At 36.9% G+C, this 21,614-nt stretch overlaps 1 protein-coding gene across 5 annotated transcripts in view; it reads right to left on the bottom strand.

The window, feature by feature from the left end:
* CAPS2 (calcyphosine 2) overlaps window positions 1–21,561 on the bottom strand; it is a 33,435-nt gene extending 11,874 nt beyond the window's left edge. The window contains exons 1-14 of one of the 5 annotated variants that reach the window (XM_084516384.1): window positions 21,347–21,561; window positions 20,793–21,243; window positions 20,160–20,269; window positions 18,023–18,069; window positions 16,883–16,928; window positions 16,647–16,766; window positions 15,644–15,676; window positions 12,687–12,860; window positions 9,187–9,309; window positions 5,487–5,554; window positions 3,397–3,516; window positions 2,188–2,262; window positions 1,129–1,224; window positions 925–1,018 (exon numbers count right to left, since the gene is read on the bottom strand). In XM_084516384.1, coding sequence (XP_084372510.1) covers window positions 925–1,018; window positions 1,129–1,224; window positions 2,188–2,262; window positions 3,397–3,516; window positions 5,487–5,554; window positions 9,187–9,309; window positions 12,687–12,860; window positions 15,644–15,676; window positions 16,647–16,766; window positions 16,883–16,928; window positions 18,023–18,069; window positions 20,160–20,240 — 1,077 coding nt within the window. In that variant the 5' untranslated portion in view covers window positions 20,241–20,269; window positions 20,793–21,243; window positions 21,347–21,561. The other 4 variants (XM_084516382.1, XM_084516383.1, XM_084516385.1 and 1 more) reach the window with 4 other exon arrangements.
* Window positions 21,562–21,614: the final 53 nt, after the last annotated feature.

Below are 21,614 nucleotides of genomic sequence, written 5' to 3'. Positions count from 1 at the left end.
TCTATTTCATTTTGGAAACTCCTATATGGCAGCTACATGTAAACTGCTAGGGTTAATCAAGTACTTACAAAAGGGTTACAAAATGCTAAAAGCTGATGTTGCCTTTATTTACCTTCATTCAAATGCATGTTGCCTTCATTCAAATGCATTGGTTGCTCTAAACTTAAGATTTACAGGAGTATGCAGCAAAAACATCCTGTATTTCAAAATTTATGAATATTTATGAAAATGCCTATATTTAAAAACAATGAACACTTCACCAAGTACAGATGTACAGCAGCACAGAAGACACAATATGATCCATAGTCAACAATCAGGTTATCTGGTGTATCAAGTCTACCATAGTTTCAAATGTTCGGTTAAGTAGAAACTTGACTATACATGCTACTTATTCAAATGACGTTTCAAACAATCACCTTTTTAAAGAAAAGAAACAAAACAAAACAAAACAAAAAATTGTAACAAAAGCTCTCTCTATAAAGCTGGTGGTAAATATTTTCAAACTTTTAAGTTAAAACCAATTCCCTCATGCTTAAAAAAATATTCAGTCAATGCCTTCATCAAAATCATCAGCAAACCTCACAAAGATCATTACTTTTTTAAGAAGTACTGAGGTCTTCTACTTCAGAGCTCTCCTTCCCAAATAGTTCATTTTAGCTACAAAAAGGTCTACATTGTCTGCAGTCTTGTGCCCTCTAGTGGAAAATCTACAAACTGAAGCCAAAAGTGGAATCCCTAAATCATGGGACAGCAAAATAGTCCAGACTCCTGAAAAACTTAGTTTAACAACATTACTGAAGGGAAGACCAGAAGTCTTCCCCTAAATGCTAGATAACAATTTTCAGTTTGAATATCTAAATATTATATCTAAATATTATTTTCAAATCACCAATAAAACTGCCTTGCATTCAGTAGAATACTTACAATATAGAAGTCACTAAGATCATAAGCTTTTCCCTTCTTTTGTCCTCGCTGATGATGATAAATTCCCTTCTGAATGAAAGGCAAGGCATTTGTTCTGTGAAATAATTCAAAACTGATCTTAAAACAATTACACTTATTTATGTTTGATAAGTACAGTGAAAGATGTTTTATAATTTATTTTTTTTTTAAAGTAACTTAACCTACCTGTTTTTTCCAAACTGCCGGAATTCATACACAGTAAGGGATTGGTCATATGCAAAAAAGAATCCAATCAACTCTCTACAGGCATCACGACCATTTCTAAAAGGAAAATTGAAAAGCACCTTTATGTTTTTGCATCTACACAAACCTTATTCAACCTAAACACAAATAACACTTCTATTTTGAAATATGCATTTTATATCCAATCTTGCGTATTGCACAATCTTTATCTTTGAAAGAGCCATCTATTTTCACTAAACCATTCTGGAATCCATCTTCTGGATTTGGGAACACATCTTAATGCAATATTCTGTTCCATAACATTAAGAACGTCTTTCAAAGCTTCGCACAATCTTTATCTTTGAAAGAGCCATCTATTTTCACTAAACCATTCTGGAATCCATCTTCTGGATTTGGGAACACATCTTAATGCAATATTCTGTTCCATAACATTAAGAACGTCTTTCAAAGCTTCATGTTTTAGTATGCCAATATAATTTTCATTCGCTAAAGGATGATGTAAATCTGGACTACTGCATTCTTTATGGCAGATGAAGCTATGGGGCTGAATCCTTGACTATGTCTATACAGCCCGCTGCTCCAGAGCTGAAGAATATGTTTATGTCACCACTACTCAATTCAGAACAAAGATGCCCTCAGCTTGTAAGCTTAGTATGTAAGGAGCTACAAAAAAGACAAAGCCATCCTTTCAATCCACAATGGTTGCCACACACTAAGAAAAGGCTAAAAGAATTTACAACTAAGTGACACGTAATGGTGAAGAGCACTCTTTTACATCCCTGTGCCAATTGTCCTGCACAGAGCTATGACTGACATGATGGTAACATTACTTATGTATCTTAATGCTGTATAATGGGACAGTAAACCCACTGTATCAGCCATGTCAGGTGTATTATATGCTCTCTACCTGCATAGCATATACTTTTTTTCTACACATGTAACAGAGAAGGAAAAATTCAGTGCAATTAAATATTTCAACGAGGTAACAACTATCATTCATAAATTCATAGAATTAAAAAGCTTTACAGAATGTGTGATTACCTTGATATAATCCTACTATCAAAGCGTAGTTTGTTAGAGAGAACGCTTTCAGTCAATCCTGATTTGGTCCTTATTCTGTGAAAATAATGCAGCATATTAATGATATCTATATGCTCACAAAGCAATGGTGCATATGAAAATAACCATTTCAAAACAGAAAAAAAACGTAAAATACGGTATCCTTGGCAACTGGCTGAGGATATGGTTCTTGTAGTTGAATTAGAAAGCAACTCTGAGTTGCAATGTGGAAAGCACACTGTAATTACATCATATGAGATTACATCTACAGAAAGCATAGACATGAATGGGATATTTTGTTTATATGCACTTATGTCAAGAATTAAACCTCTACCAACCATCATGCTTACACCACTCAATCAATTTTCTTGCAAAATACCCATGTGGGGGCTTCTTTCCTCACTTAGATACTTTATATTGATTATAACTAGTTCCCAAAACAGAGATTTGTTCATGTGATGAGTATAGCAGATTGAGACTGAGAGATTGTTCTTGAAACAGTTTTTTTTTTTTGCCATTTTTTTCTTTTAAATAAAATGATGATGTTTGTTGAAAAAGACTTCAGAAGATCATGTTAAAACATACAAAGCAGGGATATTTGCCTGCATGTTGAGAAAGATTAACATAATAAAAACAGGAACTGCAGAATCATGTTGTTTTCAGCATGCATTGCTGAAAATCAAAATATTTTCTCATTTTTTCTTAAGCTGTTGGAGTTACTGTTTTAACGCTCACAGTTCAGAAATTACATTTAAATGCCAATTTTTCAGCAGAAATCAAAACATGAAGGAAAAGTATGATTATATTGTTAAGATCTACATAAGCATTTATAGATGTATATTTATGTAATTTTAAGCACCTCAGGATGAGAATCTCTAAAAGCATACATCAGCATTGCAAGGATTCAACCAACTCAGACTGAGAAAACCCTGTGATAAACAGTATCAGTATGAGCTTAAGATGGTTCTTCCATGTTTTATAAATACTATGAATCATTATACACAGAGAATCCACAAATAGGTCCCACTAGGCAATTATAGAAACGGGGGAGGCAAACGATAAGACCCCAGATGAAGTTGTTTGTTCCAAGTGAGGAATAAAACACCTGGAAAGGCAAAGAGAGACTGCAGAGACCAAAATAACAACAACAAAAAAAATATTTCTAAAGAATGACCACTAGAGAAAACTTACTTTGTTTCATGCAGTGTTCTTTTTCTAAAACGCATGGGTGTGTTCCCAAGTCCCAGAAGTCCATGAGCTTCCTTGGAAACATCAGCACGTGTGGATTGTTCTGGGTCACTTATAACAGCTCTGACCAAAAAGAACAGGGAGAAGCTCCCTGACTAACACTAAGTTTAAATTTCAGTTCTAACATATTCTTACTCAAGGAAGAAAAACAAACAAAATAAATAAATAAAAATGCCATGTGAATAATGCAATAATAACACGTTGAAGTTAGCCATTACACCTGCATAAATTTGAGGGAGGGTTTCTTGTTTATTTGGTTGGTTGTTCTTTTAGGTTTTGTTTGGGTTTTTTTTGTTTTTTTTTTTGTTTGTTTTTACAAGTTCTGAAATCCATTACTCTAAATCAAATACATGAAAGAACAGTCTGGTAGTGCACTACTATGTAATAACTTTGCAGATAGGCAAATTATTTTAAGTATATTTTCTTACAGTTATGGAAGTGATATTAAAATATCAAGATATTAAACTGATTATTAAGATAATCAGCTGATTAACTGTATCAGTTTAATCTTAGTATCTTCGTATCAGTTTAACAAATAAACAAAAGAGAAGACCCCTTAAAATACATGCTATTGAAATAATTAATAATCAGAAGGAAAAAACAATTCTGCATAGCTAATGTAAATTTATAAACTTTCTCTCTGATCTGTGCAGATCCAACTTTGCACACATTAGTTATAATAATTTAACTGCAAGATTGGTTCTATTAAAACAATCAAAAAACCTTTTGTGTTTCCATTAATAGATTTTCCATGTGACAGTTTCGAACTAATCTTTCCCGATTAACATCCTGCTATCTGATACCAATTTGTTTGGCAGTACTGGCACAGTTATATTTGGAAAATAAACAGAGAAATTTTTGCAATTAAAAGTTCTTCTTGATGCAGCTGCAGCACTACTGGATATTGTTTTGACTTTGTCAACAGAGCAGGAGATGCACGGATACATGCAAAAATAAGGAGAAGCAGCTGAAGAAGGTTAAGAATGGAATGACCATCTATGATCCAAGATGCATAAAACCAATCCAACACCAGCAGCACTGAAACACTTCAACACAACTAGCATCATTTTAACACAATCTCTGTAATCATCAGCTCTAACTACATCATTGTAAAGATATGATATGGGACAAGCATTTCTTAGTTGTTGTTTGCTTTGTTTTAATCGGTGATTTCTGTACTTAAAGATACATTTGGCTTTCTGGGCTGCAATCACACATCGCTGGCTCATGTCGAGCTTCTCATCAACCGACACCCCCAGGTCCTTCTCCTCAGGGCTGCTCTCAATTCGTTCTCTGCCCAGCCTACATTTATGCTTGGGATTGCCCTGACCCAGATGCAGGACCTTGCACTTGGCTTTGTTCAGAACAAGTTTATGGGAACAATAATAAGAAAAATAATTTTAATATACTCATCTTTACCTATTAATTACTTTTTTTTTTTCTCCTCCTTAACCTACGATGGGATCTTTGTACATAGAAACAATGCTATCTTGGAGGTAAAGGCATAGCAATGAAGTTAGGAGAGCTTTCCTGTACAACCTAGATCAACTTGATTAATCTGCTCCTTTTTTTTTCCTTCCTGATTAACACTCATATAATAACTCCTTTACTTCAGAGAGATGTTGTGTCAATATGTGTCAATATAAAGGAATTTTAGTAAAGGTGACAGCCTTAGAACAGGAAATAAATACTAAAGATACGTAATTTGTAACAACAGGTATCCATATATTTTGCAGATGTAAAAGAAGGTTATTTCTGAAAAGTACTGTTACTGTAAAACCCACAAATTAGATTCAGATGTAAAATCAACACTTCTTGTCAGATGAAAAATGAAATTAAACATAGCACTTGAAAGTGATTTTAGATTAAAAAGGTTTTTCACTTAAAGGGATTTTAGAAATAGCACTATTTAAGACTACATAAGAGTTACAATGAGGTCATCAAAACATCTTCCAAGCAAGAGAAGTCAAACACTCTCTGACCTAAATTCTTCTGTAGGGAACACTGTAGTTTAACATTGTAAATTCACTTACCTGGATAACTGATCCACCATCACTTGTTCTACCACAGCCTGTTTTCTCCGCTCTGCAGCAACATCCTCCTGTAAAGAAAAACTGACTGAGAGAAAATGAAATTTAACAAGCACATCAAATACTAAAAGAGCTCTTAGGACAGTGTACAGAGATCACAATCTTACAAATGTCACAATTAATTTGGAATTTTCAAAGGTTTTCTTCATCTTTTCAATTAGAGTCCTATTTGCATGACAAATAATATTCTCTGCTACACACTCAACTTGTCTATGCATATTAGATGTCAATAAATATGAGATTTCTAATATTTCTGCTGACAGATTTCCTTATCTTTTATTTCCAATAAATTTTCTAAGTACGTTAGAGCCTGAGGAATTTCACACTGTTCCAAGTACCATGGTTGACACAGATTCCCATTGAAAGAATGAGACTCCAGCAATAGTTGGTAAAAAATAAATAAATAAATAAATAAATAAATAAATAAAAGGAAAAGTTTATTAATGTTAAAAGTTTAGTCTCGGCTCTCAGTTTCTATTTGCTGCATGCCAGAATAATGTTCTACTGAAACAGACCAACCGGAAAACCCTTTCCTTATAAAAGAGAGATCATCCTAAGGGGGCAGGAGATTTAACAGGATCTTACTGCCATTTTTGCTTTAGAGTAACAGCCAAGCATAACTTTGTGCCGTTCACTGTAAAGTGCTTGGTATCATTGGGATCATCATTGGTTTCATAGACAGAAAACCCAAGGCACAAGAGGATGCCGAAGGTCAGAACAGAGGCCACTGGCAACCATTATGCCCCACCATCTCACTTCATCTTCCAAATCTCCAAACTTTTTCACCACACTTACATTTCCGTTTTCTTCCCCCAACTTTATTTTTGAGAAAATAGAGATTGTTTCCGAGGGGTTTAGACAACCTCTTTGATGACTTGTTAGCTATTCTGAATCTGAAGAATTAAGATATTTTTATGGTTATTTTTTTCCCCCACATAGATTATCACACACCAACCAAATTCTAGATACACCAAGTCTTCCCATGGCTGAAGAAGAATTAAAAGTTGGTTCCGAAACAGAAGGTAACTAATGGATAATCCATAAATCCCCAGAGATGCTATGGGTATTGTTCACAAATCTTCAGGTAAATACTGATTAGCATTAGCCCAAAACAATGAAAAATTTAACATCAGACCAAATGGTGTTTACACTGATTTTAAGCCTTAAAAGATTTCTAAATTGTAGCAGATTGGGGACTTTTTATTTTGCTTTCATATTTCATTTTTGCATCTAACTAACAGATCTACTGGTATTCCAAATTACTGAGTCTCTGACATTAAGAAGCATTATGTAAAGGAAGACACACTGATAATGCACAGCAGTGTTTCTTAAAACTCAACGTATTCCAAGGATTGCTCTTATAGATCTAAAACAGCTAGCATGATAAAAAACTGATTTTGAAAATTCAACTTTATACTTTGTATTTCAGTTGAATACTAGGTCACTAAATGTACTCTCAGAAGAAAATCTTCCATTCACCTCTTGGACAAAATCTCTACTATGAATTTATATAACTGCTGAGGTAGACATTGAGCTTACAGCAACTCTCGATGGTTAATAAGATGCAACTCTTGTCCACAAAAGAATTATTTATAGAAAACAAACCTTCCAAAAAAATATTTTTTATCATATATAGTGTTCTTTAGCTATCATACATTTACTGCAATCCATCTTGGATAAGACAATTCTCAACCCAAGCTAAAGAAAATTTAAAAGAAAATCTGTTTTAATGTTAGAGGTTTTAGCAATGATTATGGTAAAAGGAAATGTTAAAAATATTGTCATCTTAAGCAAAATTTTAAAGCAATTTAAAATCAAATGCACATAATTGAGACAACATATATCCATTTGCATTATTATAATAAGGAGTAGTTACTTCTGATTTTTCCATTACTCCTACTTTTGTCAGAATCTTGAACCTGAGAGAACCCTAGAGAGGCTCCTAGAAAGAGAGAGACAGACTGTGCAACTATGAGTGCTCATCAGTAACAGAAGGATTTCTAAAGGTCCCTGTGACATGTTGCTGAGACACCTGCTGGCTTCCTTTTAAAACATGCCAGCTGCAGTGTACCTGTCATTTGTGGTTGGGCACTGCTCCTTTTCTCAGTCTTTTCGCAGTATTTGATTTAGCATTAAGCAGTTACTCTAATGATACTTCAAAACAGTTTGCCCCACTAGCCTCACCCAACAATACAGATCTTTAAAATAATTCTAAAAATAATGAACAGGAAGTTCTTCATAAGACTACTTTCCAAAAAAGATTTTCTGATCGTGAAAACGATCAGTAGCCTCAATAGTGCAACATTCACTTATTAAGCAAATAATTAGATTTTATATGAGACAAGTCCCACTTTAACGAGATTAGAAATCAAATAGATGTTTGCAAGGTGAACTTCAGTGCATAATGATGAGCAAACAAAATAAATGAAAACTTATTTACTTTTATAGTCTCATAAAATTTGTTATGGCTTAGTATTCCATCAGAATGTTAGAATGCTAACTCTGCTCAGCAATACGTACAAAATTCACTTATGAAAGACATCACTCTGCATATGCAAATAGTGAAACACAGAGTACCAAGTCTCAAGGTTCTTCATCACTGTAAATAATCCCAAAATCAAGATTTAGCCTTAAATGTACAATACTCCTTTTGCACAGTCCTAAAGAGAGTAAAAATCTGTCTGTATGTAAGAAATTAAAGAAACTTACTGGGTATAAGTAAGTTTATTATAGTGAAGCCATGCCTGTTTCCACTCTGGGGGCCTCTCTCTCCCCCAGAATCAATAGGATAAGAGGAAACCGGAGGGGAACTAACAGAGCATTGGAGATGAAGCAATTGAAAGGAGAGGCTAAAGGAGTTTGGCTTTGTTTACTTTGCAGAGGAAGCAGCTATAAAGTGTTCTAAAAGCTTCCTAAAACCAAAAGACAGTTACAAAGGGTTTTTTGTTGTTGTTTATTTTTTACTTTTGCAACAGTGGCCAACATTATAAAAGGAGGTCAATGTCACAAATGGAGCCATGGGAGGCTTGGTAAGGGTAATAGGAAGAACATCTTCACAAGGAGAGTAACACAGCAAAGGAATATGTTGCTTAGAAAAGCTGTAGAACTCCATCCTTGGATCTTGAAGATTCAGCCAAAGCCATAGCTGACCTGACCTAATACTAGCAGCAGAGCCCATATTGCTTATGAAGCGGGGTCTCATCACATACTCCATTTCAAGAGATAATGACGGAAAACAGCTTATTTACGCTAGAAACTAGTCAGAGTAAAAGCTGATGCAATCATGAAATCCATGAATTGTGGAATGCAGGCTCAGGTACGAGCTACAGACAAGAAGAAATAGAACAGGATGGTCAGGTTCACATGAGTCACTCAGTTGATCTGCTTAACTGTATTTATTTATATTTAATTTGCATTCTTATTTATACATATTACTGCATAAAATACAAGCATTGCAAATAAGATTAAAAAATTGCTCACTGGATTGCTCAGTTCAACTCCCACTAAAATAGATGTTCAAACCCCCATGGTTGCAATTACAGACTAGGACCAAATCATCAAAAGTCTAACTTCCATTGAACATCTGGGAAGTCATTCTGCAAGTCTAGACAGTTAACAGCCTAATACCAGCTAAAACACTTACAGCTTCTGATTTTCTCACACCATGCTGCATATTGTAGGGCTTGCTTGTGTAGCATTGTTGCAGAAGAGCTTTCTCATCAGGAGCTGTAAGATCGTCCTTGTGCCCAACTTTGAGCTGTGTACCCTATACAAAAACACATTATTTTCAGAAATCAAGTTTAATTATTAAAAACAATTTTCCTCAATGATTTATTAAAAAGGGTTTTTTATTTGAAAAAGTCTTTCTCCTTCTTCATGCTAATTAGAAAAAGTAAAGACATTTTAAGCCAAGATTTCTATGAAAACTGAACTTATAAATCTTGCTCTCAAGTCTTGCCTTAAAGCTTTTGAGGCCTTAACAACAACTATCAACCATATTAAAAAATAAATAAATAAATAATCAGAAGTACCTTGGTCCAAAGTACCAATGCTTTGTGAAAAACCATTAGCCAGTCATAGATGGTAGACTGTTAGTCCCTCACTCAAGAAAAGAGCTCATTCTTTCTCTGTTGCATTCAAGAACAGCCAAGAGAAAGCAGCAGATTTGCCATCACATGCAAAGTTCACCATCACAAAAGTGCCATTTCTTGACCAGCAAAGAAGTTAAATAAAGGCTGGATAAGGAACAGCTGAAGTATATTGCTGAACTGGGTCTAAGAGACTTGTAAATCAGTCTGAATATATTACAGAAGTATTTCCCACATGGGGGATATGAAGCAAGGAGACTGTATGAACAAAGGAGACTGCATTTACAGAAGCTGGGAAGGAGGAAACATGGGACACAAATCAGTAATGTAGGTTTCATTACCTATTCTGCTCTAGGAGCAGCTTCTTTTCAGAGAAGTTATTGTAAGTCCCACAAATCAGATGATAAATATCTTGAAATCTATTGAAATTTATTATTTAATCAGATAGTGATAATGTCAAGCAGAATAGTCTTTGTTAGATATATTAAAATCTGTCACAAAAACTGACATACACAGCTTCTAGCACTTAGCATGCATCTTTCTGGAAACCAAAAGCACTAGGAATGCACCAATTCTGCCTTTTCTCTCGCAGTTTATGCTTGTATTGTGGTTTTACCCTGCTGGGCAGCTGAACTCTACCACAACCATTCTCTCACTCACCCTCCCCAAAGGAAAAGGGAGAGAAAATATGATGGATAGGGATGAGATGTTAGGGCTGATAAATTAGGCTGATAAATTAGGCTGAAGGGTTGAGAAGAGGTCAGAATATTACTCAACAATTATCATCATGAGCAAAACAAGACTCGGCACAGGGAGACAAACATAATTTATTGTTTACCACTAGCAGGCTAGCACAGTGAGAAACTAAAAGCAAACTAAAAATCCCTTCCTGCCATTCACCCTCTTCTAACCCCTCCCCCTGAACAGTGCAGGGGAACAGGGACTAGGGGCTGTGGTCAGTCCCTAACACTGTCTCCGCTGCTTCTTCATGGTCACTCTTCAAGCACTGTTTCCACACAACTCCATCCCACGGGGTCCATCCCCCAGGAGCAAACTGTTCCAGCACGGGTCCCCCACAGGTGGGCGGCAGCTCCCCCCAGACCCCCTGCTCCTGCGTGGGCTCCTCTCCACAGGCTGCAGCTCCAGCCCGGGGCCTGCTCCTGCGGGGGCTCTCCATGGGCCGCAGCCTCCTCCAGGCCACATCCACCTGCTCCACCGGGGGCTCCTCCACCCATGGGGGGGCTGCAGCGTGGAGATCTGCTCCGTGTAGGACCCATGGGCTGCAGGGGGGACAGCATGCTCCACCAGGGGCCTCTCCTTGCACAGGCTGCAGGGGAACTGCTGCTGCGTGCTTGGAGTACCTCCTGCTGCACTGACCGTGGAGGCTGCAGGGCTGCTTCTCACTCCTCTCTCCCCAAGGCTGTTGTGCAGTTGTTTGTTTTTTTTTTTTACCCCTTTCTTAACTGTGCTCTCCCAGAGGCCCAACCAGCATCACTCCATGGCTTGGCTCTGGCCAGTGGCGGGACCCTTTTGGAGCTGGCTCTGATCTGACATGGGGCAGCTCCTGGGATGTGCTCACAGAGGCCACTCCTGCAGCCCCCTACTATGTAAATCCAATAACGTTTGCTACCTATTTATTCAGTTTCAGACTAACTTGACTACTCCTGTAAATACCCTTCTGATGGGCTTGCAGTACAACACATAAAGGATTCACATCTTGGAAAACATGGCATGATTGTGTCAGATCAGTGCATAAGAGTGAAAACATTAAAAGCAAAAGTAAAACTACAACAAAACACCAAAAATGGCATTCTTCACTGCCATGAAACAAACATAAACTTAAGAAGACAACAGAATTGTTTCCTTCACTCAGTTCTTTTACCTGTAGAATCTTATACTTCTACATTCTCCAAATTTTATCCAAGTTTTAGAAGAGTGGCTCTAATGGGACAACATCCCTTTAGAAGTATAAATAATATGTGCAAAAGAGACCTCAGCCCACACAGCCATAAATCTTTGTCTTCTGTAAAAGTGTCCCTCTTTATTACATTGAGCATTAAGCAAGTAAATAAGTAATCTTGTTGCCATTTATCACAAACCTTTTATCTGAAAAGCAATATATACAGTATGTGCTTAAGGAAGCTCAGCATCTGCATATTTTGCCTTTCATTAAGATCCCTAAGTGGTCATCCACCCTCAGCACAGTCTAGCATTTGACCAGTCCTCACAGATGTTGCTCACTTTTGTTTCCTGTTCCTTGCTAGAAACCTTTTCTCTTTGACCTCTTTATACCTGAAATGACATATTTTGCTCCGTGCAGACAATTTTCTCTACTCTCTCTTCCAGAACAGGTCAGTTTTTCCCATCTTTGTTTTCACATTTTTCCTCCACTGATCTTCCCTTGTTTGCACCTTAGTCTTAATTTAAAAATAAACAAAAAAAAAATGGAAGAATCAATACAGCTTGCAGTCCAACTTTGCAGACTAGCTGTACTGGATCTTAAGAAAGGCCAAAGCACAAAGTACAGATATTATCTTCCATTATTTTAAAAATTCTTTCCATTTTCAGTGCTAGTAGCTTTCAAAGGTACAGACCACATATTTCACCCCTTCTTTTCTAAATCTTAGGTACAATCATAATTTAACATAATATTAAAAAATAAGTAAGATGGAACGCATCTCTGTATTTGGAAATAACATTTTATCAAGTTCTTTTTACTCTCATCGTCTTCAGCAGAAAACTTATTCCTATCAATTACGCTAATATTGACACTTATGATAGATGTACACTATAAGGGCAAATGTTACATCTCTTACCAGAAAACAAAAGCATACTTTTGTTTCTCAGAGCACCAATTTCATGTTCTAGAGGAACTGAAGCAAACTTTCTTATTTTATATCCTACTCAACATTAAATGTTGAAACCATACAGGGTTCTTTACAATAAATGCATGAAAGGAGTTATTTACACGCACATGCAAGTCACTCTACACACTGTAATGAAATACCCACTCAAATTTACTACTTAAAAATGCAATTTTTACTTTGCCAGCTACCTTTATTGAAGTTTCTGGACACTGTTGGGGGCCTTTTTTCTTTTCTACAATTCTCTCAGAATACTGCTTATATTCTTCCTTCACATCTGCTTCATACTGACGATACTTCAATTTATATTTGTCTGTTGGGGATGGCAGATCTTCCGGTATTATCTTCTGCTCTAAAACAGAATGCTAGAGCAAAGAACAATCGATATAAATGCCTTAGTTGATACACTGAAGGAGAACACCATTTTTATAATTCATATACACTAAAACTTATGAAACTACTTGACAACTATGCTTCATATTAAGGAAAAAATGCAAATATGATGGCACATTCAGGCTTCATTTTCATGGAGTTTTTCATGTTCTTTTTTTTTTTTTTTTTTTTTTGGGGGGGGGGGGGGGGGGGATCTAAGTAGTACACAGCCAAATAACTTTACACAAGGTCAAGACCCTGTGGTGCTGTCCTACGAGACAATGTTACAGATGACTAAAACAGGAATTCTGACATTTGATTTTGAATGGCTGAAAATGGGCTGATGAGGTTTTTTTCCAGTCACAGTTTCTAATAAGTTTGGATGGCAGATGAGTATTAGTCCCTACATTACCTTCCCTACAACACCAGTCTGAAAGGCTGTGAAGCCAACTAAGTACCTTCCTAACTTTATGTTCCTTCCAGTGCTCTATGCAGTGGAGGCTGATCAGTAGGAACAACAGCAATGTGAGAAGCCCAGAACTCCATTCTTCTTTCTCTCCCCAGATAACACTTTCAATGTTTACATGACATCCCTTCAATGCTAACAAAAATAAGATGGCCTTATCTAGCATCTCTGCTTGGCACATCTCATCTTGAAGCAGCAGTGAACAGTCCTGTACTAGAAAATCATTTTTCAAAAAAAAAAAACCAGAAGATTTATGTTCTTGAAAGGGCAGCCTTCTCTTTCAAAAGAGGATCTACATCCCTTCACTGGTTAATTCCTGAATGATAAGACAATATTCAAATTATTCCTCCAAAAGTGACCTATTTTGGGAAGATTTACTTACGTAGTCTGTTATCAAGGAAGTCGGAATATATCTTGCTAAAGAAAACTCAGTCAGGGCCCAGAAGCGAGCAACGCAGAAATAAAGACCACTCAGAGGAATATATTAAAACATTTCAGAAAATCTTCTCCCCAAAAGTAAAAGTCAAGTCAAGTCAAAAAAAAAAAAAAAGAGAGACAAGAGAGATGGCAAAAAGAGGGTAAATGAACAGAAGATGCATTACTGCAAATTTAGCACTAAAGTATTTAAAACATAATGAAGGCAGGAAGGAAGTAGACGAGTTAAAGGAAAGCAGAGAACAGAAGACCTTGAAACAGTCAAAGCCTTAACAACCTTTTGTTAACACTCCTGCATCTAGACAGATTTATATGTATGAACTTAATATTTAAAAAAAAAAAAAAAAGGTATAACAAGATGTGAAATTATAGGCATCCAGAGCTGAGAAGAGTATACCAACTCAAATACATAGACACTGCACTTATAATGCTATGCAGAGGAAAATTAGCCATCTGCAGTTAAACATCTACAGTTGCATCTTAAGATGTGTATAAATACCTACATTGGGTATGTAGGCATTCTGAGAACTACTGCACTACTAGTCCAGTACTCTGAGGTTGTACAATCCATACAGACAGCCTAAATTAATGAACGTGAGTTGGTATGTTCTCATTATGTTGGAACTCTAAGAAACAATAAAACTGTTATGCTTCTGGTAGTATGGAGAAGTTTAAACAATAAAAATGAACAGGTGAGAAGCTGCAGCAAAGTGATTATTTATGTTCAAATCACCTTTTCAGAAAACTACTTCTATTTGTCCTTGTGATGGATGTTTTGTACTTTTCTGTTTTTATTCACAATTTTACTAATTACCTTTTGTAACACTGGAAGAAGTGAAGCAACCTGAAGGAGGGAAAGAAAAAAAAAAAAAAAGAGGACACCATGCCTTCCCTGGAGGAGATACCAAGACTGATCAGGAAGGAGACTCTTAGGAGACACTTCTACAGAGTACAAGGTGTGGAGGACAGGGATGCATGGCAGCACACATTCAGATCAGAGGCTATAGCTCATACTGAGAAACTGCAAGGATCAGGTCGTTTGCATACAGCAGGTGTAAGGAAACCTCTTTCCCCCCACCTCTGAGTATGCAGCAACTCAGAAAGTCTTTGACTTTACAGCATCCATGTGTAGATGCAAGACACAATGTGCAGGGATTAAGCACATTAAGCACAAAAACTTAATTCTTCGCTATTCTACCTCATTGCTCTACATTTTCTCTATTTAAAAAAAAAATAAATAAATACTTCAGTTTTTATTTAAATACATTTTATTCTGTTTCAAGCTGAGAAAACATTTGGGCTTATAGGGAAACATATAAAAGTTTGATCCTGTCACGTTCACCTTAATAGCTCTAGCTGGTTCATAGTCCTGCCATAAAGGTCAATATATTATTTGCTTCAAGGGGTACAGATGATACGTAATTGTATTTATAATTGTTTTCCCTCTGGCAACACTACTGTTCTAGACAAACTCATTCAGTATTTCTTAGGTTTACTTAATTATTTTTTTTTTGAAATAATGTAATCCTAAGCATTGTATTTTCCAATTCTTCCATCAATTAGAAACATTGACAAATTAGGATATTTCCTGCATCCTAACCAAATAAAAATGTATGGTAACATGTTAAAAATATTATGACTATGACAGAAAATTATGTTGGCAGTACTATCTAAAATTTTTAAACTAATTCAGGAATATCTGATCTCTCAAATTAAAAAGTCAGATTAAAACAGACAGATTAAAAAGTCTCTTAAACGAACTAGTTCCTCTTACACAAAAGAAGTTAAAACATATTTCACTTTGAGACCATATACCACCGTACTCTGCTATTCAGTTGCTAATTTTGTCAGTGTATATTTTTTCAGCTACTTTACCTCTGTTTTCTTCTGACAAGGCCTTCTAGAAATCTGTTTAAAAGAGCAATTAAATAGTAATTAGCAAAATCTCCTCTGTGTGAATAGACAAAAAATTGTCAAATTCCTTTTTTCCAAACTTAATTCAGACATAAAAGTTCAAAGGAAAACTCTTCTTACATTCAGGGAACAATTGTAATAACCAAGTAATTAAATTTATTCTTAAATTTATTATACTGGATACTGAATCCTGAACAGTGCTATAAATCTATAAATCAGAATATTAATATCTGGACTACTGATTTCCCTTACAAAGTATCTAAGCCTGGTGGCAATTAAGTTTCTTAGTCATCCAGGAAAAAAAATGTTGGTATGCGTTCAAGAAATTTTAACAATAAAACTGTTAATATGTTGTATTAACATAAATATGTTAAACATAATTCCAAACATAATTCCGAAGTCAAAATCACAGTTGTGTTTTAAGGACAAGAGACTAAACAAAACTCTGAAGTTAAATGCAACCATTCTTAGAGTTTCCTTTTCATCAAAAGTAACTATTCTTCTACAAAATTGATACTCACTTAGTATCTTAGCAAACTTAGTTTTATTTTCTTCAATTGTATGTTTAATGACCACGATTGATCTTTATTATTTTTGTAAGTTACACTTTGTTTAGAAAGTGGGGAACTTTTGTTTACCTATCTCAAAAGTATTAAGTTTTTCAGTTGCTTTGACAAATAGTAAATAAAGTTAGTTATTAAAATATTCCTTAAAATTGAGTACAATGCAAAGAATGAATGCATCTACCAATGAAGAAGAGTAAAGAAACTGAACTTTTGAAATATTCTAGAGGCTTCTCAGTAAAAAGTATTTTGCCAAAACCATTTTGAACCAATAGCATTAGATGAGAATTTAATCAAAAAAAAAAAAAAAAAAGAGGAACTTTTATGATAACGCTAAGGATACTTTTCTAAATTACTACTAAAGGGAAAAATTTTGAAAAGATTTGTAGTGACAGACCTACCTGTTGAGATGGGAGATGCTGCGCAGGTGGCATTTGTAATGATGTTCTCCAATCTGGAGATGAATCTAGAGGGCAAGTATGAGGATAATCCCTACTGTACGGTATGTAAGAGTTCCCATCCTAAAATTAAAAAGGATAGTAATCATAATTGTTTTATATTCAGTGTCATATTTTTATAAACTCCTGCGACACATGAACTCTGAAAACTATTCAAGACAAAACTGATTTATAATTACCTCTTCATCAGAATCTCCCAGCCTCCTTAGATCTAGGCATGGCACCCTGCAGGAAGTTAAAATCATTATAAGAGCTGTATGTTCTCTTATTTTTCAATTACAGTAAAAGCAAGCTTACTTGCTTTTACTGTAATTGAAAAATAAGAGAAGCTGCCTACTAGTTATTATATCATGTACATTTTTATAGTTGTTATATTATATATATATGTATTAGCTCCTTCACAAAAGTTTCCCTACTCTGAACAGGGTTTCATTACAACTGGAAACAGCCTACTTTGGAAATGCCTATTAGTCCCTCTTACAAAACCTCAGGAACTGGACACTGAGCTTTTCCTTTTTCCCAGCTGCTGAGTACACCAGCAGAATGACCCTTCTTCACTCCCAGCCTCAGACAGTCCCGCAAAGCCATCCTGGCTCCTCTTCACTCCCCACCAGGAGCTGCTGCAACAAAATCATAAATCAAGAACTCCTTATCCCTGTCTTCCACAGCAGGTCTGTGGCAACATCCCTCTATAATTAGTCACCAGAGAGCCAACAGCGAAGAAATAGCTCCTTGGGATGCAAATCTTTCAAATTATTTGGACAAGATTAATACAGTGGAAGCCAACTATGCAGTGAAGTAAACTATACTTCAGTATTTCATTTTGCTTAAAGAAATGAAAACATCTCCAAATTATTAATGCATCTCTGAGCCTTATGTCTTCACTTTAGCTATACTCTGGAGCACCACAACTGCATTTATTTTTGCATTTTACTGCCAGTATTTCCAAACAAACCTTTTATAACAAGATTGCTTCTTCAAATAAAAGAGCTCTTTAATTCCCAGTCATTTTTTTTATTACAGAATGACTGACAATGTGTAGAAATTGAACTTCTTTGAGGAAGATATGAACAATCCAAGGTCACGGTGACACATACTTGCAAAATAATGTAGAAAGATATACTGGCTTTAAGGCACTTCACTAACATAAATGCATAATCAAGAACTTTAAATAATAATTAATAGAGAACAAACGTAAGATGACAAATTTCATGCAACAGTAATTTACACACCAATACATGCATATGCAGGATGCTAATAATGCAATTAAAAAAGTCAGATGAAAACTAGAGGCGGACTTAAACTAGAAGCAGACTTACTCTGGTGGGCGAGGACCACGAGAAGCCCGTGTATCTGGTCTCCACCCCTAAAAGGACACAATATTATTACATGCTGACAAGGATCAGGATTAAAATACATAGCTCTCCCTTTCAGCTTCCCTTGGAATATTCAGAAACATTGCCTCAAAATATCTATCCTTGATGCCACTGAGATGCCACTAAGGAAAGTGCAAAACAAAAAATTTACAATGAAAGTTGATTGTTACAGATCATGAGACAAGAAGACTCAATATTCATCAAGACAAAAATTTCTAGTCATTAAGAATCCAGATATCAACATCAGATATCTGTGCCAGCTATCAACAATACATTAAAAATAATTCGTGTTCTTGGGATTTTGATTGTATAATCACTTTTCACCAGGTCATGTGGTCCTAATTGGTTTATGGGCTGGCTGAGGGGTTGTTTAAGAAATGTCCCAACCAAAACCACAATACAGACGATCAGCTGGCTCACACGGTGGTAGCGCAGACCCCAAAACTGCACAGGTATTTGGTATAGCTCTATCTTCTCAGCTTTAGTGCAACAGCACATGATGGTGCCTAGGCAGCTTCTGTACTCACACTGCTAATTTTGCACGACTGACATGGATCTTCAAACTCAACTAGGCAAGAACATGGGGAGAGGAAGACTCGAGTCAAAGCTTCATCTCCCTCACTATTGCATTTCTGAAAACAGCCAACAGCAAATCCCTAGAGATGACTGTATGACCTATGACCGGAGTTAGCATATTATAACCATTCCCCCAACTAGCTTTCCAGTCAGGAAAGAAACTGTGCTTTGTGCATGTCCTGCTAGCATCTTGGTTTTTAACTTTTTTTTTTTTTTTAACAGCACAGAGATCTCAAGATGACAGTCTGAACTGCGCAGACATCCTGTTTCCAGCTGCGGCCTAATACCTTTCATGATTTGAGAGCTGCCAGAGTACTCTAACTGCTTTCTTCCCCACAAATCCTTGTAGCATATTCCTGAAAAGAAACAGGTTCAGAGCTGAGCAACACCACCCCCTTGTGCCTTCAGAAAAGGGTATTCAGAAGAAGCGTCTCTTCAGGCAGGTTGCAAATAATAAGCAGCACCACCATGTGGTCAAATATGTGAAAAGCTTTTAAGAGATAAGTGCAATTTACTCTTATTCCTTAGACTAAACTAACCAAAGTCTTGCTTTCTATGCATACACAGCGCACCAAGTCACATGTATTTTTTCAATGCATTAAATCACAAGTACACATTTTTCTTAATTTTTTTTCAACTGCCTTAAGGAAAAGAACACACTATATTCTCGATTTTAATGTTAATATTTTAGTCTTTGTAAATTCCTCTCCTGGAAGTCATCAAATCAGGAAGAAAGCAAACAAAATCATCCTGAAGACTGTCCATATTTACTAGGTGAAGGACATAGTGCTTGCAGGCTGAGGGAATATTACAGAAGTTTATTTCATGGGCATAAACAATTCAGTGTCTGTGGGAAAAAACAATTGTTATAAAAATATTAATATTTACCTTAGCTATAATAAAACCAATGGCTCTCATAATCCAAGGTCATATTTGCACTAACCAGGCTTTCAAAAGGTAGTCTGAGTTTTTGCTACAGTAATCTTGTGGGTGTTGTCTGCCTATCTTATCTCAAAATGTTGGCTGTTACCTGAAAAAAAAATCCCTTTCGTAATGAGTGATGAGCACTGCAATTTATTTCACACCGTGACAGTTTGAAATGATGCCTTCTGAAATTATGTTTTGGGGGTTGCTTTACTTTATTACGTTTTTGTTTTCCAAAAAAGCAATCACACCTGTTGCTAGTTTCAGCACAAAAAGTCTCTATTGAAAACCCTAGTTTGTTCTTGAGTTACCTGCATCCTACCTATGTATGCAGAAGATTGGTTATTTTAGGACGTGTGTTCCTTTTTGCAATCCTTTCCTTTATTTGAGAAACTGTCATAATGATTTGTCATACTAAACTATCACCTTCTGACAAAAGTAATTTCTCTAAAAGTTTCCTTCTTTACAGAATTTCTTAAAAAGCCTTGAACTAGAAACACATGACTGTAACCACGATTAAAGTTTTGTAAAAGATTCAAAGTAGGGATGGAGAACAACCGCAAGCCTTCCATTAACATACTTGACTACGTTTTTTTCCCCTCGATGACAGCTGAGCCTGCCGTCGAGGGGATGCAGCAACTCCTTCAACTTTCAACTCCATTCAAACTGAATAGCAGCCTTCAGAATAAACTAGAAAACAGAAAAGAGTATTAGAAATTTGCATGCTTTCAATGGGAGTACTTCTGTAAATAAAAAATTGTTTTAGAAAGAACGTTTCCATCGCTGATAATTTGGGTATTTTCATCAGCAAGCTCCCAAACGTTGCTAGGTTCCCTTTCTCACCACTCCTTAAGTTCAGTTTTTCCTTGCAAACGCTTTACCAGATTCTCCGTCCAATTTACCTCTTTGTCTCAAGTCCTACCCCCTTTCCCATGTGCTTCTTTGGGCACCTCCCGTTGCAGCGTTAGGGTTTGTTACCCCTCGGGAAGGCGAAGCCGTGTTACCGCCCTGCCCCAGGTGCTGCGGGCAGGCCCCGCTGGCACCCAGCCACCCCACACCGACATTTTTCCCCGGTGCTCTCCCCAGCAGGGCTGCGTTTCCCTCCACCCCGCCGGCTGAGGCACCCAAAGCCCGTCGTTTTCAAGTCGCCATTAACAAAGGCTGGCCCCGTTGCTACCCACTGCGGGGCACTCAACTCCCCAGCACCCGTTACCAGGCAGGCAGGCAGGCAGCCGAGCCGAGGGGAGGGGAGGGCAGCCCGGCCGAGCGAACGGCCCCTCTCCTCCCGCACCCCCCGGGCTGAGGGCGGCCCCGCTCCCGGCCGTTCCCCTGCGGGCTGAGGGCGGCCCCGCGCCTGCGCCCCGACCCCGGCCCCGGCTGGCGGCGAAGCTCGGTGCCGGCCGCCCGGCCCGGAGGGCTGTTTGCCAGGGGTGCTTCCAAACCGAGGCAAAAGCTGTCGTTTATTGCAGAGCTAGTGACTGCGGTGGAGATGTATGGCTGGAGGCTATTAATTTCAAACCCCTGGTTTGTTTTCAGAAGCAAAGATACTCTGTTTCTACGCAGAAATGAACAATTCCGTCAGTTTCAGTGAGTGGAACACCAGCAGTGTTGGTCCCTTTCACTAAAGCGTGCTTCCTCCACAGAAACAAATCCATTTTATTTTCCTTAAAAAAAAAGTGGAAAAAGTTAAGGAATTATACCGTAGTACTTAAAAGCTACGCATTTAAAAACAACAACAACAAAACAGCATTCCACAGTCAAGCCTACCTCTTAAGTAATTCCTGGCATTGAAGGGTGGCAGTTTCATAGGCACATGGGCTAAGTGAACACAAAAATAATAGAAAATAACTGAGGTCTGGACAGAACTGACTGTTGCAAAGGAAAAAAAAATGCTTTTCTAAACACTGACCTAAAAATGCCACCATCAAGCTAACATAACTCCACCCCCCCCCCCAAAAAAAAAAACACCCAAGCCCGAAAGTTCTTGAATGGTATGTAGTAATACATCTATTGGTACTGTCATAACAAAAATGTA

This window comes from Aythya ferina, assembly GCF_964211825.1.
Source record: "Aythya ferina genome assembly, chromosome: 1".
Lineage (NCBI taxonomy): Eukaryota > Metazoa > Chordata > Aves > Anseriformes > Anatidae > Aythya > Aythya ferina.
This window is presented reverse-complemented; position numbering and strand designations above follow the sequence as displayed.